The sequence below is a fragment of the Taudactylus pleione genome, unplaced genomic scaffold, assembly GCF_031769625.1.
Source record: "Taudactylus pleione unplaced genomic scaffold, aTauple2 ptg000796l, whole genome shotgun sequence".
In the NCBI taxonomy this organism is placed as follows: Eukaryota; Metazoa; Chordata; class Amphibia; order Anura; family Myobatrachidae; genus Taudactylus; species Taudactylus pleione.
Window position 1 is genome coordinate 1,230,699 of NW_028285198.1, and position 25,402 is coordinate 1,256,100.

Here is a 25,402-nt window from a genome sequence, read left to right on the forward strand (position 1 = left end):
TATAATGCCCCTGTAGTGCCCCTTTTTAAAAAAATAAAAAAACACTTAATCCCCGCTCCTGCATCCGCCGCCGTCCTGTCCGCCCGGCTGCTCCTCGGAACCATGGGAGAGACGTCATGACGTCTCTCCCATTGTGCGCATGGAGAGAGGCGGAAGCTGGAGTTCAGAAGAGAACTCCAGCCTCCGGCTAACGCGGCGCTGCAGGGAAGGAGCCGGATGCCCGCTGGTAATAACATCTCAATGGGCATCCGGCTTAGAGCCTCCCTGCGGCACAGCCGGGCATGCATATGAATCACTCTATATTATAGAATGATTCATATGCATGCCTGGTTGTCCGTCCATTACTCCTAGGAATTTCATTTTTACCCCATGTGAGGTAATTCACCCCTGTTCCCCGACCACTGGTATAGACGCATGGTGTGGGTGATCTTTTAAATTCATAAATAATCCCTGGAGTCCACTAATAATGAACGCTCCAGGAGACTTAATGAGTCCACAAAGGAAGTTTCGATGGGTCCTTGTGCGGTTTCATATAGAAGGGGAGCTAGATAACGTGATGAGGCCCTTGTGTCTGCACAGAATTCGCTATATCTATACAACTTTAGTTGTATTCACTTAGGGATTAGTATATTGAATTGTTTAATTTTAGTTTTTTTTAAACAGCGTGTTCTGTAAACACATCAATGCTCTTTTTGTGAGGGGGGGGTGGTATTTGGATTTAGTTAAACTAGGATGGCTCAGGCTGCCGATTGTACCGTGTTATACTGCGCTTTTGGGCGTGATCCAATACAATCCCTTTCTATCGGATATGATTGTATGGAGCATATGTGGGACGGGATGTAGTCGGCATCCCGGCTGACTGGATGCCGACTGTCTAAATACCGGTGTCTGAATCCCAACAGCAGTCAGGAAGGTGGAGGGGGGGGTGGGTTCAGGCACTTTCGGAGGTTAGGGTTAGATGCCAGGAAGGGAGGGTTAGGGAGGGGGGGAAAAGTTGGTATACCGACCAACAAGTGTCGGTATGTTAACCCTGTCGGGATTCTGACTGCTGTCGCACAGCCAGCATAGAGACTCGCACTACCGCTCTCACATCCGTAATACCTCGAAGTCCTGCGTATACATCGGTAACATCAGCCCCTCACGCACAATTATAGCAGGTTTGACCTTACTCAGAACTTGCTAACCTCGCCGCACGCAGTGAGTACTCAGGCTGCGTATGCCGTCGCAGTGGCTAATTTATGCACTGCCAGGACTCTAGGTTCAAACGGACAGGCACGCCTGTGTTACTCCAACCACTCCCCGGTCACCGCCCCCAACCGCTCCTGTCCTTAGGTCTGCGATGGCTTTGTATCTGCGCAGGCCAGTGTTGGCTAACCTTGACACTCCAGCTGTTATGGAACTACATAACCCAGCATGCACTGCTACAGTTTTGCTATTAGGGCATGCTAAAACTGTGGCAGGGCATGCTGGGATATATAGTTCCACAACAGCTGGAGTGTCAAGGTTAGCCAACACTGGCGTAGGACATCGCAGTGCGATAACAATGCTAAATCATGCACGCGCACTGCAAGGCATGCACCATTGGCCGATCTGCGCACACTGTTCCAGTTGCTATTGGTGATGAATCGTGCCCTCTGTCTGTTGCTGTCTTGTTGGTTTATGCTGGAAGGCTGGACAGAGTCCTGCTGTAATAAGGCCCCCCATTCCTGCATGAGAAATCCAATAGAGATCTACTTACTTACAATGTACCTGGACTGTAACATGCCTGTGTGCGTCCTAATAAAGAAGTACTTTTTTATTGTGTTTTCTCCTTTATTTTAGTACCATATAAATAAGCTATCTATGATGTCATCCGAGAATCATTATAATAACAGCGATAAAGAAGTGGATGAGGTGGACGCTGCTTTGTCCGACCTAGAGATCACCCTGGAAGGAGGGAAAACGTCGACCATTTTAGTAAGACGCCTGTTACCTTTTGACACCCTGGGAATAGCGTATTGTTCCCTTTTTGATTTTGGTTCATTCGACTTTTTATTTTTACATTTTTTTTTTTTTTTTAATGCTGAACATGGGGGTCTGTAATATTATGTAGCCCCAAAGCTAGTGTAGCGTCTGGGCACAGACTTAAAATCGCATTCTGTTCAGGAAGTGACTTCAAGTTTGTTAGATAACCAACATGGAAACGTTACATAGAATATTCAGGAGAGCAAAATGTGTAATGTACATGGGTGTGAGGCAGAATAGCATACCGCACATAGGGGCACATGTGTTATTACTGTCTATAGCCCAGGAGACAGTCAGCATGTAGCCTAGCAACACGATTCTACAATACAGACTAATATAGATGGGTGTATCTGTGTAATGTACATGGGTATGAGGCAGAATAGCATACAGCACATAGGGGCACATGTGTTATTACTGTCTATAGCCCAGGAGACAGTCAGCATGCAGCCTAGCAACACAATTGTACAATACAGACTAATATAGATGGGTGTATCTGTGTAATGTACATGGGTATGAGGCAGAATAGCATACAGCACATAGGGGCACATGTGTTATTACTGTCTATAGCCCAGGAGACAGTCAGCATGCAGCCTAGCAACACAATTGTACAATACAGACTATATAGATGGGTGTATCTGTGTAATGTACATGGGTGTGAGGCAGAATAGCGTACCGCACATAGGGGCACATGTGTTATTACTGTCTATAGCCCAGGAGACAGTCAGCATGTAGCCTAGCAACACGATTGTACAATACAGACTATATAGATGGGTGTATCTGTGTAATGTACATGGGTGTGAGGCAGAATAGCGTACCGCACATAGGGGCACATGTGTTATTACTGTCTATAGCCCAGGAGACAGTCAGCATGTAGCCTAGCAACACGATTACACAGATACACCCATCTATATAGTCTGTATTGTACAATGTAAGGGTCTATCCATAACAGTTGTGTATACTGTATATATGCACTTTTCCCTCCATGCATTATAGACTGTATAACCGGTCTTGCTGGGGAACGTGTTTATGGTGGCTACTTACCACAAATACAGCAATGGAGCCATGAAGAGTTAAAGAACTGCATATCAAATAAATAGATTTATATTTTTGTGACTCCCAGACAACAGAATGGCAGGTCCCCTTGTCATGGCCCCCCCTAAGCTCCTGATATATATATTTATGTATTTGCTCTCCCTTTGACCTTCCTGCAATGTTTCATTCTCTGGTCCCCAGTTCCCTGTGCTGATTGCATTGTTGTCTGGGCCGAGCAGTGACATGCTGGACAGTGTGTGTGAGGAGCTTTGGGGGCCTCGAGCACTGGAACCTCTCTCCTGCTGTATAGAGATCAATTGATTGGCCAATATATCGGTCAGGGTGTAACCAGCTTTATAGAGTGGTTCTTATAAAGAGCTGTACTTTGCAAATCCTAATTCAGGTATGCAAATGGACATATAACAATTTTTTGCACCACTTATTTAAAATAAAAATGCAAATAAATGTACCACAAAATTCTCAAAGCCGCTCGGGACAAGTAATCTGCTGCCCCTGTTCCAGTTTTTCCAAAAAAGAAGTCTGTGAAACGGCAAAGACTCTGCTCCTGAATCTCGCTTCTTCAAAAAACACAGTTTTAGGTTGTCTGTGCCAGTCCTGTGTTCATCTTCTTTCTCATTAGTGTGTACAGTTGTTAGACATGGCGATAACTGTGTAATAGGATGCTGATGTCAGAAATGTCCCTATAAACTAGGAGTAGGCAACCTGTGCCACTCCAGCTGCGTTGGAACTGCATGTCCTGCCACCGTTTTACAGGTAGTGCATGTTTAGTGTGGCAGGGTATGCTGGGACAAGTAGTCCCACAGCAGCTGGAGTGCCGCAGGTTGCCTACCCCTGCAGTAGACTATTGATGATAAAGGCCCAGTCTTGTTCTCCTGCAGGCAGTGTGCTCTGCCAGATAATTAGTTAGAGATGCAATGCCCTCTCACGCCTGTCCACCTCCCCCCACCAACTCCAGGGAAGTTTATGCCTCATGCTTTGTTTATGAACCTAAGAAATGCCAGCTGTACCTCACATAAAGCCGGACCATGGCCTAAAGCCTTATCGGAGACATTGTCATTCCAAAATCACTGCAGTGCTGGGCGAGGTGCCTACATTGGTGCTGGTCTGTTTCCTTGTCTAACTCCTTGTTTTGTTGTGTGTAGGGCGACATTACCTCCATTCCCGAACTTACAGACAACTTAAAAATTTTCAAGTAAGTACGTAGGTTTCTCATGCTAATTCTAGTGTGGTGTTCACCTGTTACCTACCCATATCAGATGGGCTACTGCTTTCCCCTCAAGAATGTGGTTTCAATTCTTGATAGCCTTTGGCCTTTACACGACTGGGGGCATGGGATGAATTCCGACCAGCAATGTATCTGTGTGGAGTTTGTATGTTCTAACCCCCCTTCCCCCTCTTATGCTTTTTTGGAGGAAGTCAATGTAAAAAGAAAAACCTGTTGGGCTAATTGGCTTCTGTCACAATGAACCCTAATGTGTGCTGTGCTGGTATCTAGGCTCTACGCTCCACTGGGGCTGGGACTGATGTGAATGAATATTGGTTCATGTGACAAAACTACTGTCTCAAGATGTGCAAATGATGGTTACCCCTTGGCTGTACTGCACAATAATACAAATTCTGTTACAGATTATCATTTTTCCTTAACACAAGGTGTTCTGTCCAGGATTATATATGCGTTTGTTTTTTTGTATTTTCCATTGAATTGTTAGAATGTGGAGAAGTTCTTGAGCTGGGAAGTGGAAGCTCCACACCTGCATTGTCACCATCCTTATACCCACTAGAGCTTGGTCCTTTGCCATGTACTGTTTGTGCTTGGAGTAACACCAATTGGCTGGTCACCACTATCACTCCCAAGTGCTATTTGTGCTCCAGCCGGGGGAGTCTTATAGGTTAGGACACTGTAGACCCCAGGGCACAGGAAGCCGCCATAGCCAAGAGCTGCAGGGGAGAGAGGGGGGCTGTAATACAATATGCTCTTCTCAAATGTCAAATACAGAGACGCAGCTTTCAAAAAATAAATAGAGTTGGTCTATTTATATTACAATATTCAATCACTCCAAATCCAATTGACGTTTGGAAAGAGCCCAAAACAGTCTGGGCGTAAAGTGAGCAAAGGCTCAGTGCGAAATACGTTCTGGCTACAGAAGGGGGGGATTGCCTTTTAATTTAATGCAGAAATACAGATTTAAATCATTTTTGGTTTATAATCCTCATTATTTTCCTATCTCTGCAACGGATTAGGCCCACAGGGATTAATCGTAGCGATACGGACGAATGCCGCCCTTTATGGGGGGGTTTGCTAGAAGCTATGCGCTCTTCTCTGTAACTGGGATGTAGTAATATAGAGCTTATTGTTCACTGCTTAAATATAAGAGAAATAAAAACCTCTTTTTGTTTTTGAATGTATACAATATGTACATACTTAGAATAGGTTTGAAGTGTCACAATGCAAGTTACATTGCCCCATATTTACGTATGATATATTCACGATATGTGCACTGTCCAGTATTAGTTTCCTATGTATGCTAGCCTAACAGCTGTGCAAATACAGAAATACACCGTATGTGTATAATCTGTATTTCTGTATCTCTCATCCATGGTCCTGCCCTTCCCAGCACATCCCAGTGGCCGGGCCCCAGCCAGCGGCTGGTGGGAGCAGCAGTGGTTGTGGTGATACTGGTGAGATACAGGGGGCAGTAGTGAGAAGCAGGCTGTTGTACAATGCAGGGGGCATGCGTAGGATGCAAGGGGGCGGTAGCAAGATGAAATCGCTCCTGTGCGTAGCCAGGGCGGGGTGGGTGTCCATGTGTCTCCCCGTGGTGGTGCAGTTCTCCACGCACTTAAGTGAATCACAACAGCGGCACAATGTTGCAGCAACGTTTCAGCATCTCTATTCAGGCACGGTCATCAGACTTAGGAATAACCTATAACACACCTTACACCACCTGGACGCCCAATCCGGTGGTGCATACTTGATGATGTCATCACACCCGAGTCAATCCGTGATGCAACCCATCACCATGGTGAGTTATGTTAACAGTGCCGCTGTTGTGATTCATTTAAGTGCGTGGAATTTTTTTTTTCTAATTTGTTGATTTACTCTCCACCTAATTAATGTTAAACAGTGGGCAGGCACCAAATGTTCATGAAGCGCTGTAACATCTGGCCAGGGTGCTCACAGTTGGTTTTGTGTACTTGTATGGTTCACACGTGTCTCTAATGCCAGGGAGCTCATACACTGGGTGATTATAGGGGTAATGGGTTGATCAGGACACCCCGCCAGGGCAGTTCGGCATCTAATGCATCTTATGGCTTTATGTGTGCAACGTACATTTGACTTGATCCTTGTGCTAATTCACCTTTTGTGTTGGCATCACAGACCCAAGAAACTGACCCTGAAGGGCTACAAGCCGTATTGGTGCACATTTAAAGACACCTCCATTTCCTGTTACAAGAGTAAAGAGGAGGCCAATGGAACGCCCGCCCACCAAATGAACCTGAGAGGTGAGCTACACAGATACAATAAGTGATTTGGGGTTTGACTAGGATCGATGCACCTGCTGCTGCCATTTTTCATCTCCTGAATGATCGTGTCTGTGTCCTCAGCGTGGAAGGGTGACGGGGACTGGAACAACCTGTGGTCCATGAGATCTGACTGCTCCACAGCAGCACAGAATATTTCAGGAGACAAGGGGAGAAGTTGACCCTTCTACCTGTTAGTGAAAGCAGGGCAATGCGGTGGCTTCCAGCAAGGGATTTGGATGTGGCTCCAGATTTAAGAATTAGATTTATTTACGATCTATTATTAATATAGCGCGCATATAGTCCACAGTGCGTTTAGTCGTTCATATCGGCCCCTGCTCCAGTGGAGCTTACACTCTATATCCCCTTCCACATGTGTACGCAGGCACTAGGGTTATTTATTTGTCGGAAGCTAATTGACCCACCTTTATGTTTTTGGATTGTGGTAGGAAGCCACAGTACACAGGCAAATATAGCGAGAACATACAAACTTCGTACAGATCAGCTTTTTTTGTGGGAATCGAACTCAAGACCAAGCAGAGAGCTGACCATTGCGCCACTGTGCTGCCCAGTGTACTACGGAGAATTGAGACGACTCCTCCACCCACAAGCGAATAGACCTAGCACTGTGTTGAGATGTAGTCATACTTTATATTTTATTTAGTTTATTATTGCAGCCCTTTGAGATTCGGGGGTCTGTTTACTAAGCAGTGTTATGAGAAGTGAAGAGTGATAAGGTGCCAGCCAATCAGCTCCCAACTGTCATCTCACAGGCTGTGTTTGAAAAATGACAGTTGGGAGCTGATTGTCTGGCACCGTATCACTTTTCACTCTGTCTCCTAACACTGCTTAGTAAATAGACCCCTAAGTAAGGTGCTGAGGGAGAGTGAATAGCTCAGGAGTTGTGCCGGCTCGCTCTGTCTGTTTAGCAGCGCAGTAAACACTCTTCGTTTCCAAATGATGTCAGGCCATAGTCATGACAGATAAAGCCAGGAATACCTTTTTGGGAAGGAGGACCTACTCTAGGAGCTGGTGACTGGTCCAGAAAGAATGCTCCTCCATTATAGTGTAATCTGAGCACAGCTGCTGTGTGATATCTCGGTACCATACTATAGGATAGTTGTGGCATGAGAATGTGTACGTCCTAGGTGACTGCTGCTATGTTAATATGTAGATTTATTCAGATTATCACTTGTGTATGCAGTGCTTCATACCATTAGTATTTTGGGGAAATTTGAGAACTGTAACAAGAGGCAATGTATCGTACCTGCTCCAAAGAGCTTACAATCTCTTTTGGAAGTTTGAAATCAGAAGAGATCCCATATATTTGTCACCTGTAAAGTGGTGGTGTGGATGTCGTCTATAGACTGGAGATTAAATATTCATTATCTGCTCACTTGTTCTGAAGGGGTCCCTTATCCTGGATCTGCCATCTGCCATGTTTGGAGGCTAAAAGCGAGGCCCCAATCAGCAGCAGGTTCCTCTGAATTCTGCTTCCCACAATGCACTGCTGACACCAGGTCATGGCGCAATACTTTGTCATGCTGGCGGCCTGTAATGATGGCGGCAGGAGGCGTGGCCTTTTAAACCCGGGCCTGATCTCTTCAGGGACCCCAACGGTGCAGAGAGTGGGGGGTCCCCCACAGTTCAGGTTGCTTTTTTGGCACTGAGGGTTCTATTTACTAAGCAGTGTTAGGAGACAGAGTGAAAAGTGATAAGGTGCCAGCCAATCAGCTCCCAGCTGTCATCTCACAGGCTGTGTTTGAAAAATAACAGCTGGGAGCTGATTGGCTGGTACCTTATCACTTTTCACTCTTCACTCTTCACTTTTCACTTATCCCTAATTTGGGGGTCTATTTACTAAGCAGTGTTAGGAGAAGTGAAAAGTGATAAGGTGCCAGCCAATCAGCTCCCAACTGTCATTTTTCAAACACAGCCTGGGAGCTGATTGGCTGGGAGCTGATTGGCTGGCACCTTATCACTTTTCACTTCTCCTAATACTGCTTAGTAAATAGACCCCTGAATTAGGGATGACTGTAGTCGCTAGTGGATTAATAAATTATCTTTGCATGCATTATATCACGGTTTGCTAGTCTATTTTTTAAGCGACTCCGCTCTCTTCTTCTATATAACTGTCGATTGTTTACTTCTCTTCTTGTTTAAGCCATTAATTTGTTTGTTGGTCTATCCAGATTGATTTCCTTATTTGAAAGGATTTATTTATTTTTTATTTCTAAAAGACCTAAAACTCTAACCGTATACTGGAAACTGGGCAAGACCCAGAATCGTCGCCTCTTTGTGAAAACCCGGAGAAGTCCCAGTAATGTCATTGCATTGTACCGCCTCCACTCTCCTCCCACGCCTTATAAATCATGACCGCGCAATATAACCTAATGTAAAGCTGACACATCTGGCAAATGGTCATGGCAGGAGTGCTGCTAGATGTTGCTCAGGCTCTGGAGTGGAACATGATGTACTGTGTGAGAGTGTGGGGCAATAAAGAACCTTTTTTTGGATAACAAACTGTTCCTGTTTTTCAGGCTGCGAAGTGACTCCAGACGTGAACATATCTGGGCAGAAGTTTATCATTAAACTCCTCATACCAGTGGCTGAAGGGATGAATGAGATCTGGCTCCGGTGTGAAACTGTAAGATACTGTAATGTACACCTTTTATTAGACGCTAGGTGACAGCCTGCAACATAAACATTATGGTTGCTAGCTGCATTCTTATATGGATTTGTCCTGTCTCCAGTGCTGCTCCTGTCTACCACTTACCATTCATGCTGGCGAGTTGGGGAGATAGTCCAGTGTGGCAAAGGTGCCTGGGGTGGGGCAGTCTAGTGGGCCCAGCGCTGTTGCGCCAGTGTAAGTCCTGGCACTATTCTAGGTCTGTTGATTTGTACAACCGGGTCAGTTATTTCTGAAATCGCGGTTAGTTGATCATTATGAAGGTTCGGTCTGTAGGTGTGCCCACGGTTAGGTCACGCTCTTGTATAACGCATCTGATGATGGGGTGGTCCAACCATAAAGTTCTATTTTAATGTGAGTGACCATATATTCCATACGTGCTTCCAGTTTTTCTATAACGATTTGTCTCCTGGCAGGAGAAGCAGTATGCCCACTGGATGGCAGCCTGCAGGTTGGCGTCCAAAGGAAAGACCATGGCGGATAGCTCTTACAACCTGGAAGTCCAGAACATCTTGTCTTTCCTGAAGATGCAGCACCTGAATCCCGACCCCCAGTTTATTCCTGACCAAGTCAACTCGGACATTAACCCCGAATGTGTCGTTTCACCCCGATACTTGAAGAAGTACAAGAACAAACAGGTACCGCCGCCCTTTTTCCTAGTGGCGTTTTATTGAACACAAGTGCCTGTTCTCTCTTCTGGCGCAGTACACGGCTTGGGGCTCTGTAGGGTGTGTGATGGCTTCTCCAAGCTGCTTTTCTAGAGGTCAGGCTGCTGCAGTGAAAGGGTTAATAGTGACGCCGCCTGCCCGCATCCGGCAAGCCGGCTCCCTTTTGTGGTCCCAGAGGTCAGATGGGACTGTCTCTGTACCACAGATTCTCATGACATGTACATTGCAGGATGTGCTGTGTGGGGGAATGTGTGGAATGCGATCTGCCTGTTGCTAGTGAGAGATGTCAACTGGCTGCGCAGTACAAAGGACCTTTATTCACTTAGTATTTAAAGACTCTGTAATACAAAAGTTGCAATTAAAAAAGTCAGTCAGGTCCATAAATATTGGGACATTGACAGAATTTTCATATTTTGGCCTCTATTCACCACTACAATGGCTTTGAAATGAAACAAACAAGATGTGCTTTAACTGCAGACTTTCAGATTTAATTTGAGGGTAATTACATCCAAATCAGGTGAACGGTGTAGGAATTACAACTGTTTCTATATGTGCCTCCCACTTTTTAAGGGGCCAAAAGTAATGGGACCATCAACTCAAAAGCTATTTCATGGACAGGTGTGGGCTATTGCCTCGTTATTTCATTATCAGTTAAGCAGGTAAAAGGTCTGGAGTTGATTCTAGGTGTGACATTTGCATTTGGAATCAGTTGCTGTCGACTCTCTATGAGATCCAAAGAGCTGTCACTATCAGTGAAGCAAGCCATCATTAGGCTGAAAAATCAAAACAAACCCATCAGAGAGATAGCAAAAACATTAGGTGTGGCCAAATCAACTGTTTGGAACATTCTTAAAAAGAAAGAACGCACCGGAGAGCTCAGCAACACCAATAGACCCGGAAAACAACTGTGGTGGATGACAGAAGATTAATTTCCCTGGTGAAGAAAAACCCCTTCACAACAGTTGGCCAAATCAAGAACACTCTCCAGGAGGTAGGTGTATCTGTGTCAAAGTCAACAATCAAGAGAAGACTTCACAAGAGTGAATATAGAGGGTTCACCACAAGATTTAAACCATTGGTGAGCCTCAAAAACAGGAAGACCAGATTATAGTTTGCCAAACAACATCTAAAAAAGCCATTACAGTTCTGGAACAACATCCTATAGACAGATGAGACCAAGATCAACTTGTACCAGAGTGATGGGAAGAGAAGAGTATGGAGAAGGAAAGGAACTGCTCATGATCCAAAACATACCACCTCATCAGTGAAGCATGGTGGTGGTAGTGTCATGGCGTGGGCATGTATGGCTGCCAATGGAACTGGTTCCCTTGTATTTATTGATGATGTGACTACTGATAAAAGCAGCAGAATGAATTCTGAAGTGTTTCGGGCAATATTATATGCTCATATTCAGTCAAATGCTTCAGAACTCATTGGACGGCGCTTCACAGTGCAGATGGACAATGACCCGAAGCATACGGCAAAAGCAACCAGATAGTTTTTTAAGGCTAAAAAGTGGAATGTTATGCAATGGCCAAGTCAATCCCCTGACCTGAATCCGATTGAGCATGCATTTCACTAGATGAAGATGAAACTGAAGGGAAAATGCCCCAAGAACAAGCAGGAACTGAAGACATTTGCAGTAGAGGCCTGGCAGAGCATCACCAGGAATGAAACCCAGCGTCTGGTGATGTCTATGTGTTCCAGACTTCAGGCTGTAATTGCCTGCAAAGGATTTGCAACAAAGTATTAAAAAGTGAAAGTTAGATTTATAAATGTTTAGTTTGTCCCATTACTTTTGTCCCCTTTAAAAAGTGGGAGGCACATATAGAAACCGTTGTAATTCCTACACCGTTCACCTGATTTGGATGTAATTACCCTCAATTAAATCTGAAAGTCTGCAGTTAAAGCACATCTTGTTTGTTTCATTTCAAAGCCATTGTGGTGGTGAATAGAGGCCAAAATATGAAAATTCTGTCAATGTCCCAATATTTATGCACCTGACTGTATATATTAGAGATCTCGAAGGAGTAGAGAAAAAAAAAATTGGAAATTTTTTTTTTTTTTTTTTTTGGCCCAAAACTTAATCCAGGCAATAATAAATAAATAATAAAATGAAAGCAAAAGCCCTTTTTCCTAATGGCTTCCCAAAGGTTTAGTGTAATGCCGCACATCTGCCCTGCTCCCCATGGCCAAGCTGCAGCAGTCATGTAGTTCGCTGGGTTGAGGATGTGTCTGGGTGGCGAGCCAGCCCGTCTAGCCAGTGGTAGTGCACTGGATTGTATAGTTGTATGTTGAGTTCAGTAGATTTTTTTTTATTTATTTTTTTAAATCACAACATATTTTTTTCGGTCTTCCAGTGGCCGCACACCATATATGGTAGTATCAGGTGCGCCCCCCCCTTCCCCGAGAGGCATACAGAGTGTCCTGTCTGGCCGCTCTGATTGGTTAGTACATCTACCCCATAGTGAGAAACGCAATCCGCTCCTAACTGTTATTTTTCAAACAGAGTCAGTAAGATGGGTGTAAGGAGCTGATAGATACAGTGGAGAGAGAAAAAGGACCGATCACTCTCCAAGGCTTCCTACATCTCCACCTAGTTCTCAGACGCAGCCGTAATCGCACATTGATTTGTTGGTGAATGCATTTAGTTGTCCACCAAAGGCAGGACTATGCAAAATTGGTGGTAGGTGGAGACACCTCCCAAGATCAGGCCACCTCCCCCAAATAAATGGCTCATCTTTGGTGTTTGCTGTCAAAACTCCGTCCACTCCAGAATTATCAGGGGGTCTGCAAATCGAGGGAGGGAAGACTCTTCCTCTAGCCCAGTGATTCCCAACCTCTGTCCTCAAGGCACACTAACAGTCCTGGTTTTGGTGATATCCAGGCTTGAGCACAGATGTTTAAATCAAAATAACTGAGGTACTAATTGTCACCTGTGCTTCAGTATGGCTATCCTCAAAACCTGGACTGGTAATGTGCCTTGAGGACCGTGGTTGGGAACCCCTGCTCTAGCCCCTTGCAACCCAAACAGGGGGATGTGTTATGAATGGTTTAAATCTGTCTTCTACGCCTTGCATGTCGAGGAGATCACGTTCAGAGGATTGGGAATGGACTGTGAAATAGTGCATACATTTCCTTGCATACAAATCCCATGTGTTTCAAATAGTAAACATTCGGCCCGCATCGTACACTACAGTGCCCACCTCCCGCTATGGTTACGGTGCCCACCTCCCGCTATGGTTACGGTGCCCACCTCCCGCTATGGTTACGGTGCCCACCTCCCGCTATGGTTACGGTGCCCACCTCCCGCTATGGTTACGGTGCCCACCTCTCTCTTTGCTTGCATTCAACTCTGCTCTTTTGTTCTCTCTCTCAAAGGTAATTTGCATGTTTTGGCTGGACTTCTATTCTCGGAAGAAATGCAGATCTTCTCTTTTTTTTTTGCTTGTTTTTATCATAAATCTCATTTGCTCTTTTTGTTTTATCCACCTTTGTTTTTCTTTTTTTTTTTTTTTTCTATCCTTCCTTCCATTTCTCGGCATTGGCGTCTGCAGCCAGGCTATGTAAGAGACTTGGTAAGTTATAAGTAGTGTTATGTTTCAGTGGCCGTTTTGTGACTTCGTTCTAACCCTGCTATGTTTCAGATTTGCTGCTATGAGCTAAGAACGCTGAGATACGGGCTTTCCCTTCTAATATTTCCTGTTTTCAGAAACCTGAATCCTTTCCAAGTGTAGCGAAACATAAAAAACACAGCTCAGTAAATGTAACCTAAAGCTGCTTTATTTTATGACGATTCGGCTAATGTAGAGGTAGGATGCCCAGCAGGGCACTCTGATTAGTACCAGCTCAGGAACCCCAGCTATGAATAATCACCTCTGCGAGAGAGGTTGGGTATTGGCTGGCTGGGAATTATGGCAGTTGTGGGTTGACTAGGTATGATGTGCCAATGGCTGCCCATCCCCTATCTAGAGTCTGGAATTTCATATGACAGCTGACCTGCCCACGTGCCAACCACTTCTTCTGTTTGGAATGTGGGTGTCATCTGCTGGCAGAAGAGGATGTAACGATCAGTTAAGTGATTGGAATTCGCTATATCACCACGTTTAGCTTTCCTGAGTTGAAACTGGAGTTTCACATTTTGATTTTGGGGTGGGGGGGGGGGGAGGAAGAGGGGCACAGCCGCTGTACTCATTGACAAAGTGAAGAACGCAAAGTGCTCAACATCTTGTTGGTAACATGCTCCAATAGCCTGTATTCCACAGCAAGCAAAGTACATTTTTAGCTTCCATCCATGAGTTGTGGATGTATGGTATCTGCAGGTTTTGTATGCCAGCTTGGTTATTTTATATACTGTTGGTGGGAGTTTGTGGGTGCTGTTTTGGGCACCCAACTTCTCCATTATGTCTTGAGCTGGGGTACACATCTAGCAGATATATCTGCAGATGATGGTGGCTCATACACACTGAACAATCATCTGGCCGCGGGTCCTGCAGGGCAGGGGTCGTGTCGTGCCCCCCTCCCCGCAGCCTCTGCAGCAAGTGTATGAGTGGTGGGCTGATCGCCCGTACACACAGCCTGATAAGCCAATATACCTGCAGATATGTCATCACAGCACGGCCGACGAGAGAGGTCTGTGAACGACGACATTCACAGACACATCGCTGGTACACACTGGCCGACGCACGCACGATATATTGGCCGATCAATTAATCTGCCAATAAATCTGCCAGTATGTACCTCACTCACAAAAGCAAGTTACACTCATCTGGCTCCTAAGTGGGAGCTAAGTTTGGATGATCCAGGGGTGTGCTCCCTGGATATAAATCTGTTGGGAACATGTCTGTCAGAATGGAATATGTCCTACAAGACTTTATATGTAGTCATCAGGCAGCAGGTAATGAGATGTTCGTTCACCCCCTTTTCCTGACACATGGGTGTGCCCGGAACGCCCACAATGTATGTGGTCAGATAGGGTTGTACAGCAATCCGGCCTGGTGACTTGCTCTCCGCTATGTTGCTAGCTTTTTAAAGAAATAACGAGCGTGTGTAAATGTAAGTGGTTGCGATAAGGAATCTGAAAATATTAGTAATCCTATAAAATAGAAATACAAAAACTTCCAGTGCATGTTGTTCAGGCCCTCTGTGTATGTAAGTTTAAATTGCTTCCAGCTGCACGTACATCCCAATCTCATTGTCCTTCAGTCTTCAGATAGAACCCTAGGCCCAGAGATCCGTGTGTGGTTTTTTCGTTTGTTTTTTTTGTTTTTGTTTTTTACCCCATGTCCTTTTTTATTTTGTTTTTTTTTTTTTATTTTTTTTTTTTTGTTTTTTGTTTTTTTATTTCACCCTTATACGTCCAATGCCCAACACTTCTTAGTGGTACCAATACCATCTGTCTCCCATTTTGAATAAAAATACAAGATTAAGTAATAAAGCCCTTAATTAGCCCATAGCTAAACCTTCAGAATATGCACCTGATACATTTTACAGATTGCACATCCCAGTTTTACTTTTTTGCACAAAGTGAGTAGTTTGGCAGCCCCCACGCTGACGCCATAGGGACGGGCCCATGTGGCCCGCAGTTTTAGGCCTGGAGTCGTCGGACGTTTTGCCTCCTCATTACTGCTGTTCCTCTAGTTACAATGTTGTTCGTTGACATGCGGATTTCGGTTCTTTATCTCCTGACATGTCTTCAATTACCGCTCAGATTACAGCCCGAATCCTGGAGGCGCATCAGAACGTCGCTCAGATGAGTCTAATAGAAGCGAAGATGAGGTTCATCCAGGCCTGGCAGTCGCTGCCAGAATTTGGCATCACCCATTTTCTCGCCAGGTCAGTTTGCTTACTAGCACTTCATACAAACCACCACTGCGGAAAGATTACTATTGATATGATTGGTCTACACTGCAAATCTTTCTGTCGGGCATACGTTTTCAGCACGCCCAAGTTCCCGCAATCACTGGCTCGGATTTTAGAGATCTGCGCAGATGTATAAGACAATGAATAGATTATATTTGTAGGGCAGAATGAACATCTTACAGGGTTTGAATCTGAATTTGGTCTTTTTCTTGACCACCCACCAAGTGACCGTTTAGGCCAGTTGTGCTAGGAACTGTTTTAAGCTGGGTACACACTAAACGATGTGTGTACCCAGCGATATCGTCAGCGGCGGGATCTGGCGGGGGTGCCGGCATCGGTAAGTGCATGCACACTTGCCGTTGATCTAGTGCGTACACACTAGACTATTAAACAAAAATTGTCATAACTATGTGCCGTTCTCTGCAGTATTGTTTCAAAAAATCTTCTACTGTGTACGCACATATATTGTGATCCATATTCGAGATTGTCCGGGAAAGTATAAATATGGGGCAAGGGTAAGTTCAGACCCCTTTTCCAGTTTAACCAGGGCACGTTGGCATTGGTGACGTTGCTCATTCACAAGTTATGTAGTTACACAGGCTCTATCCCTTTATGCAGGTTCCAAGGGGGAAAGAAAGAAGAGCTGATCGGCATTACCTACAATCGGCTCATTAGGATGGATGCAAGCACTGGAGACGCTATTAAAACATGGCGGTTTAGCAACATGAAGCAGTGGAATGTCAACTGGGAAATCAAAATGGTAAGATTAATGTGGCTAATAAACTTTATATTGGGGGGGGAGCAAGCATATAGTTCACAAGGGTAAAATAGAATAAGTACAAAGGAGCTTGCTGAGAACTTCTGATTTTCCTCGCTCTGTGCACGGGGCATTGTATATGCAGAGTCAAGAGAGTGCCTTCCCCGAACTGCTGCCTCAAAGGGGGAGGCACACAATTAACTACTATGTCACTATGTGCTGTAGCAGTAAGATTTGCCTTCCATGGAATGAAGGTGTTCAGATGGAGACTGAAGCCAGGTAGTGCAGTTTTGACCACTGGCCCCCACCAGGGGTAGGGGTCGGGTACATTTAAACAACAAAGGAAAGAAAATAGTGTCGTCAATGTATCTGGGTTACAAATGTGATTTTCACATGCACTTAGGATACATTGACTTTTGTCAAATGCCCTCTTAGTTGATTACACAAGTGGTTCTCATCCTCAACCCTCGCATACCCCCAACAGCTCATGGTGTGAGGATTTCTGTCTATGGAAGCAGGTAGGATAATTACTGACCCAGAAACATAGATTAACTCGCCTGTACGTGATTAAAGAAATCCACAACACATGGCTTGCTGTGGAGTTGAGAACCCCTGGTTTAGTGCATTAGTCTTGCCCAAGACCAGCAGAACAAGCCACGAATATGAAGTTCCGTTCAGAAGGCTCCGTCATATAAAGGTCACGTACTGACAAAACTGGCTCTTTGCACAGTAACGTCTTCCTGAATTATTTTTGTTCTTGTGCAGTTTATAGGGTAAAAGTTACTTTTGTTAATGAATGTACTGTGTGTGGTTTTTGTGAAATCACCAGGAAACTGGGCAATCAGACAATCTCTCCAATGTGTTGTGTGCCCTGTAGGTGACCGTGGAGTTTGCGGATGAAATGCGGCTCTCCTTCATATGCGCGGAAGTGGACTGCAAAGTAGTCCACGAATTTATTGGCGGATACATTTTCCTGTCCACGCGGGCCAAGGACCAGAACGAGAGTCTCGATGAGGAGATGTTTTTTAAACTCACCAGTGGTTGGGTGTGAGATGCTCCATGCCGCTTCCCTTCTTCTTCCCCAATTACCAGAGCTGTTCTATTTTTTTCCTAAAGTATGCTGCTTAAGAAAAATCCATTTAAATAAACGTTAGCTTGAAATGTATCCACTCTATGAACGTATTGCCTTTCGCGAGCGGTGCCCATTAACCAGAGCACTTCCGTACTCTACCACCATTATATGTAGCCGGCTCTGCCTGCTGCCAAAAGAGGAGAAAAAAAAATCGTTTGGCAGAAATTTCAGGACTTCTTTTTTTTTTTTTTTTTTTTTTTTTAATCCGCCAGTGGTTTGAGAGGCGGGTTTTTTGCAGCAACGGGGACTAATCATGAACTAAGCTAAGGGGAGAGTGCAGGAATTTAACGCTACCCAGGGCTTAAAATTATTAAAACAATCCAGTGTATAATTTAATTTTGTGGATTTTTAAACTGCCCTACCTTCTGAAAAGTGTTTTGGCTTGTCTGCTTTTGACAGGTTAGGTCAACTTTGAATTCTTAAGCTATCTTGAGAGCAGTATTTAAGAAAACTCCCTAACTAAGGGTACCAGTCACTTGCATCGCGTGGCGGTGGCTATTTTGGGGCCTGAACCGATATTCTTGGCGGCCTACAAGTGACTTGATGGGTTCCTGTGAGTTTTTTGGTTCAGCCGCCAACGTGGCTACCTCCACTATGGGTACGGTTTAAAGTATCCTATCCATTTCATACCCCAGTAGATTACCTTTTTTCTCCTCTTATTATTATCTACACCGTATAGTATTAAACAAAATGTAGTGTTCACCAGCGTTCTTGCAGCAGATATGCAATGTTTCATAACAATATGAAGTTAAGGTCTAATGAAGTATACATTTTTTTTTTTTTGTGTAACTTATGTAAAAAAAAAAACAAACACAAATTTTATAAAATTGTACAGTGTTTTTGTTTGTTTTTGCCTAACTACTCACTGTTTTGCTTTAGATATAGTGTATCTGCATTTAACAAAAACAAAACAACTTTTAAGAATGTATTCCTTTATTTTTTATTTGTGTATTGGGAAAAAAAAAATCACTACATTTTATAATGTTCTCGTGTCACAGAACTTCTATTGTCTCGTCTAGATCATGGGGAGGTCAGTGGGAAAATGGAATATGGTGCTAGGATGACATGACTGTCATGAGCGGTGTACATAGAAAGCGAAGGCTAAAATGCAAGTTCCTGAGATATAACATGTATTGTAACACTCAAATATTATTTAGACACACAAATGTAATTAATTAAAAAAAAAAAAAAAATGCTGTAAGCTAGTAAATGCGCTGTATAGCCTACACAGGTTGACTGCGAATAATAGCTGTGCGCACTACACAGACAATGAACTTTAAGTGTTATTGGGTAATGGGAACTTGCGCACCTATATTTGTGATTGTTACATGATACTTGTCTATCAGCCCGTACTTTAGGTTTAGTGGCCCGTTAAGGCCTCTCCTTGACAACAAAGTGCAAGAGTAGGACTGGTCTGGCAAAGAACTGAAATAGAACAACGTAATCCCCCCATCCAGCGATCTCTATAGTTGGCTGGGAGATGCGACTTGGCAACTGGCTCAGTGCTAAAGGTTACATACTCCTCTGATAGATGAGCTGTCCTTTAGAGGGGCCGATGGATGGGTCGTCGCTGCAGAACTTTAACTTGTTGGCGGAGGAAAGTGCAATGAAAGACAAACACTAACCCTATCTGTTTATATATCACGTCACAGTCTATGCGGCCGATGTTATGTAAACTGCAAAGACTCTGCCGAGCCCCAGCAAGATGAATTTTCCAGAAAAGCCTTTAACTTTTTTTTTTTTTTTTTTAAATCTGGAAATCAAAGTTTCTCTACTCTGAATGATTGAGCCATAGACCGTTGTGGAACATGTTCTTTCTCACGTGGGGGGAATGTTTTATCACAGATTTTTCCTTTTTAATTCCATACATCCTGAGAAGTTACTGTCCCTTTGGGCACTGCCTTTCTTATATATCCATTATTTGGCCGTTTTGTCAGTGCAAAGGGCTGCATGAGACACCTCAACTGTACTACACAAGTTTAAAGTTTTGTTATGATTTAAAATGATGTATAAATGCTTTTTATTTTAAATAAAAGATGACATTTTATTTATGTTTTTTTTTTTTTCGTCTTTTTTTTTTTGCTAATCTTTTCATGGACAACAAAGACTGGTGCTGAGCCCTCAAATTCTGGTCTCCGTTATTGTACCATGCAGTGTACAGAGTGTACTAAGCCAGGAATTGGGTACTAATTACTGTGCCTTTAGCATGTAGCTTGTGCCTAGTTTGTGTGTGTGTGGGGGGGGGGGGGGGTTATTTTTCTTTAATTTTTTTTTTCTAGACTGTTGAACCAAAAATATATTCATTTATAAGTAGCTGGTTATGAATGAAATAGTAGTAATAGTAATCCACTTGCATCGTTGTATGCCATCTGCTATGTGAAGGTCTCAGGGTTTTCTGACTACAATTTTATTTTTTTTTATTGTATTTTTTTTTTTTTTTACTGTCTTTCTCTGCTCTCTAATTAGCAGTGCTCCTCACAGTGGGGAGGGGTTATGAAACTTTCTTATAGGTAACTGAAAATAATGCTGCCAGTGTTCTGCCGTCACTTTCTAAACCGCACTAAAATAACTTTTACCTGTGGAGCAGTTTTCATTCCGGTTCTCCCAGTGGCTTACAAGGAGGTGCTTGGTGATCATGTCTGTGCATTTGTGTTGTAGCGTTGTCATTATGAGGATACAGTGTTGTGACTTGGATGGGAGTTTGGGAGAGCAGAGAGGGATGTACAGTACTAGGAGGGATAGTGTAGATGTGAAGTTTGGTGGGGAGTAACTGGGCGTGGATGGGAATTCTATTAGTGGGTAACGTCATAGAAGAAATTTTGAAGACGGCAGGAGGGGTGCAGGTCAGGGGCCAATCAAAGAGGATTGTACTTTGAGATGTTTGATGGGTTAGGCCGGGTACACATCAGAGCGATGCCAAAATGACGCAATTGTCGCTCCAATTTCCCCTCATCCCAGGACAAACCATATTGAGCGTACACACTGTGCAATCCTTCAAGCGACGGAACGATTAAACGTGTCTTTTGACTACGATTTATCGTTGCTGCTCTACACACTAGAACAAACCATCTTTAAGAGTTGACGTCTTCAGAGGTCAAATCAAAACGACTGGTCGTTTTGATTTGACCGACTGGTCCGGTTGGCTGCACACACTACATTATGTGCCGCATTGTTCACGATATCTTCTGATTGACCATGCAGAACGGCCAACCAGAAGATGGTTTTTTTTATACGACTCACAGGACCACACAATTGAGCGTACACACGGTGCGATCAGCACAATGTCGTTTCCAATTTGTCTCAAAATGACATTGTGCAGATATCGCTCTAGTGTGTACCCAGTCTAATGGTGCGTACAGACGAAACAATATTGTTGTTCAGTCTCCCGGGTGTGCTGGACTACCGATCATCCTGCACACCAACAACGACTATAGCGATCAACGATAGCTTATCCCTATAGTAACCTGGTTGTTATCGACCAGGTTGGCCTACATAAACTGGCGATGGTCGATATCGACCATATGTGCCTGCGCATTGCAAATTGTTGGGTACTGAAACATGCATGATATTAACGATATGATCGTTGTTGTTCATATCATCCAATTTAATCGAACTGTGTGTACGCACCTTTAGAGGTTTGCCAGATAGGAGGTTGCAGTAGTTCAGGTGGGAGTTGGTGACCGAATGGACAAACAGTTTATTTTCTTGGGTAAGAAAAGGGTGTATTCTTGCAATAATTTTAAAGGTGGAGGTGACGGCACTGAGAGAAGCTGGAGGTGAGGAGTAAAGTGGAGGTTTGTGTTTTGTGTCTTGGGAGACTGAGAACATGGATTTGGTGTTGATGGTTAAAGAATGTTAAAGGTTTAAGTACTCAAATCCCCGAACACTGGGTACAATTTTCATGCAGTATTTGCCACGTAGTGCAGCCTATCTTTACGCACGCTGCCATGCCTGTCCTTTTGTGCTAGGGCACAAACATTTATTGATGGCACACCCAATTATACATGTAATCCACAGCTGTACAGCCACCTAAAAATTGCAAATCTTCAACATAAAAGCAAGGAATGAAAATGTGGTATTCAGTATGCTAACTCTCCCCCTCTCCATACTCTAACCCTCCCTGGGGTCATAACCTAACCCCCTCATACATACCTTTGGGATGCCGACGGTCAGTATTCTGGAGCCGGAATCTAGACTGCTGTGGGGAGGGTGGTTCCTGCGCTGGTATTTAGACTGTCTGCATCCCGTCAGCTGACTACATCCCTTGATAACTATCCTTATCCAGGCCAGTTATATGATCGGGAAAGTAAGGAGGTTAAAATGACACTGCCCTATTTAATACTGGCTTGGGATGGATCAGACATTGCGGAGGGTCTTTCCAAAATAAATGTACCTAAATAAAATGGCCTGAAATTTGCATACATTTATTAAGAATTTGTGTTTTGGCATAAAGGGAATTCCTGGTTTCAAACCACAAACAACTAAAATTCCCCCTCAACGTAATAAAAAAAAAAAAAAGGTGTTCTCCCCGACTCTCTAATATCTGTGAATGCCTATCAGGCTGATTATAGCCATAAGCTGAACTCTGTACCCACTCTTTCCTGTATTTGGAATCCACTATCCTCAGTAACATACTGAGGGCTTATTTTTCAGAGGGTGAAAAGTCCTATTGCCAGCGCAAACGCAAGCGGTTACTTCTGGATGGGGGAATGTATCAAGCACTGCGGTGGGACAGTCTGAATTTACCACAGACAGGATTTGTTCTATGGCAGGCCTGCCCTTTCTTGCCCCACCCCCTCAGTGGCCATATATTTGCCCATCGCAAGCGGGTTGGTTCTGTCTGACAGCAAAAGTCAAGAGAAGGAAGAGTTCCAGAGAAGAAAGCACAGACGAAGGAGAATGTGGCAATCCACATCAGAAGATGCAGAGGCAAGACCCTAAGGGGTATATTTATTAAAGTGCGGGTTTTTAGAAGTGGGGATGTTGCCCATAGCAACCAATCAGATTCTAGCTAGTATCTTAGAATCTGGTTGCTATGGGCAACATCTCCACTTACATAAACCTGCACTTTAGTAAATATACCCATGAAAGCAGATCCAGAGACTGCTCCGTGATTGTTGGGCCCTAGGCCTGTGGCCCCATTTGATTGCTGGGCACTAGTCCTTTAGCCCTAGATTGAGGACTATTCTCTGGGTTGTGGTCCAGAAGTCGGGAGGTAAGTGTTGTACTCACGCACTAGGCCCCTGGGGCCTTGGTGATTCAGGCATTATGCCTGTGGGGCAATAGGCGTGTTTTGCCACCATTTTGTGTTACCGCTCTTTTGGTCATTTCCTGACATTTTGTAGGCCAGCGTTCTCCCAGCCACTCTCCTTGTCCGTCCCCAATTAAAGGTAGGCTGGCCAAATAGTTTTAGTTTAATATGGTTTAATATGGTCAGTGTGCCTTGTTAGGCTAGTGTGGCTGGCGGCGTAAAGGTAGTTTAGCGTAGTACTTTGTGGGAGGGCATTGTGTCATGTCTTTTGCAGGTGCCGTCTGGCGAGGCAGTGAATGGCAGTCTCACGGGGACCCAGCCCAAATCACGGTAAGTAACTTTATTCTGTGCTCGTTCAGCCTAGCAAGCAAGATGTCCCTGCATGAGTCTTCCTTCCTACTACACCAGTGGTAACTTGGCCGCAGACACTGTATCTCTGCTACATACTTTATACATGCCAAACTAGTATGCCCTGGGTGCTCACCTCTCTCTTATTCCCAGGAGTGAAGACTCCACTGAACGTGTAGAGCTATTCGATCAGGTCAGTGTCTGGTAGCTAAGAGTATCGCCAAGCTCAGGTACGGCCCTTTACGGCATATAACTACAGACACCATTAGGGTTTCCTGGTAATGACATATGGATGGAAGGCGTAAGTCTATTTACAGTAAGTGAGAATTGTTCCTTACTAAACCATGATGGCAGAAAAAAATCTAAATATAACTTCCTTCCAATAATTCCATATGTAACAAACTGTGGTCTGTCAGTGATGGCTTGTCAAAGGCATTATTGCTCTGTTATTACATTTAAGTACCTACACGGGCACAATATCTTAGAGCTGTACTGATCATTATTATTAGCAGAGTATCTGGGTGACAGCAGGCTGGGTTTGACCTGATAGCAGAGTATATAGAGGTGACGGCAGGCTGTGTGTGACCTCATAGTAGAGTATAGAGGTGACGGCAGGCTGTGTGACCTGATCGTAGAGTAACGGGGTGACGGCAGGCTGGGTGTGACCTGATAGTAGAATAACGGGGTGAAGACAGGCTGTGTGTGACCTGATAGCAGAGTATAGAGGTGACGGCAGGCTGTGTGTGACCTGATAGTAGAGTATAGAGGTGACAGCAGGCTGTGTATGATCTGATAGCAGAGTATAGAGGTGACAGCAGGCTGGGTGTGACCTGACGGCAGAGTATCGGGGTGACGGCAGGCTGGGTGTGACCTGACGGCAGAGTATCTGGGTGACGGCAGGCTGGGTGTGACCTGACGGCAGAGTATCGGGGTGACGGCAGGCTGGGTGTGACCTGATAGTAGAGCATAGAAGTGACGGCAGGCTGTGTGACCTGACAGCAGAGTATAGAGGTGACGGCAGAGTATCGGGGTGACGGCAGGCTGGGTGTGACCTGACGGCAGAGTATCGGGGTGACGGCAGGCTGGGTGTGACCTGACGGCAGAGTATCGGGGTGACGGCAGGCTGGGTGTGACCTGATAGTAGAGCATAGAAGTGACGGCAGGCTGTGTGACCTGACAGCAGAGTATAGAGGTGACGGCAGAGTATCGGGGTGACCTGACGGCAGAGTATCGGGGTGACGGCAGGCTGGGTGTGACCTGACGGCAGAGTATCGGGGTGACGGCAGGCTGGGTGTGACCTGATAGTAGAGCATAGAAGTGACGGCAGGCTGTGTGACCTGACAGCAGAGTATAGAGGTGACGGCAGAGTATCGGGGTGACGGCAGGCTGGGTGTGACCTGACGGCAGAGTATCGGGGTGACGGCAGGCTGGGTGTGACCTGACGGCAGAGTATCGGGGTGACGGCAGGCTGGGTGTGACCTGACGGCAGAGTATCGGGGTGACGGCAGGCTGGGTGTGACCAGACGGCAGAGTATCGGGGTGACGGCAGGCTGGGTGTGACCTGATAGTAGAGCATAGAAGTGACGGCAGGCTGTGTGACCTGACAGCAGAGTATAGAGGTGACGGCAGGCTGGGTGTGACCTGACGGCAGAGTATCGGGGTGACGGCAGGCTGGGTGTGACCTGATAGAGTATAGGGGTGACAGCAGGCTCATGAGCAGTTCAGCACTCACTACATTCGCACTGTGGCAGCCAGCATAATCAATCCACAATCTTTGATCCTGGCAAAGTGTAGCATACGGAAACAGCAGGTGAGAGTGATCGCCGCAAACATAAAATGGAAGCTGCTCAAATCAATTTGGCTGTACTCTTCAGGTGCATGAAGGGGAGGAGTCATACTAAACCGAAAAACAGAACAGGGAGTATCCCCTAGATATCCCCCAACACACTAAATTGTACCTGCAACAATACTTGAAAACTATATGGTATAGGCCACTTCACGGCTTCTCTGATACTGGCAGTCCCTACTCTGCATGATAACAGAACCCACTCTGGGCAATGTAATTGTCTGTTGTAAGGCCTCATGATAAAGGCACATACAGAAATACATCCAAATT

At 44.9% G+C, this 25,402-nt stretch overlaps 1 protein-coding gene across 6 annotated transcripts in view; it reads left to right on the top strand.

Moving 5' to 3' along the window:
- FERMT2 (FERM domain containing kindlin 2) overlaps window positions 1-19,738 on the top strand; it is a 75,022-nt gene extending 55,284 nt beyond the window's left edge. For 4 of the 6 annotated variants that reach the window (XM_088457955.1, XM_088457960.1, XM_088457956.1 and 1 more), the window contains 9 exons: window positions 1,822-1,956; window positions 4,200-4,249; window positions 6,437-6,561; window positions 9,120-9,226; window positions 9,685-9,906; window positions 13,494-13,514; window positions 15,647-15,771; window positions 16,417-16,558; window positions 17,433-19,738. In XM_088457955.1, coding sequence (XP_088314081.1) covers window positions 1,822-1,956; window positions 4,200-4,249; window positions 6,437-6,561; window positions 9,120-9,226; window positions 9,685-9,906; window positions 13,494-13,514; window positions 15,647-15,771; window positions 16,417-16,558; window positions 17,433-17,606 — 1,101 coding nt within the window. In that variant the 3' untranslated portion in view covers window positions 17,607-19,738. The remainder of the gene's footprint in view (window positions 1-1,821; window positions 1,957-4,199; window positions 4,250-6,436; window positions 6,562-9,119; window positions 9,227-9,684; window positions 9,907-13,493; window positions 13,515-15,646; window positions 15,772-16,416; window positions 16,559-17,432) is intronic. The other 2 variants (XM_088457959.1, XM_088457961.1) reach the window with 1 other exon arrangement.
- Window positions 19,739-25,402: the final 5,664 nt, after the last annotated feature.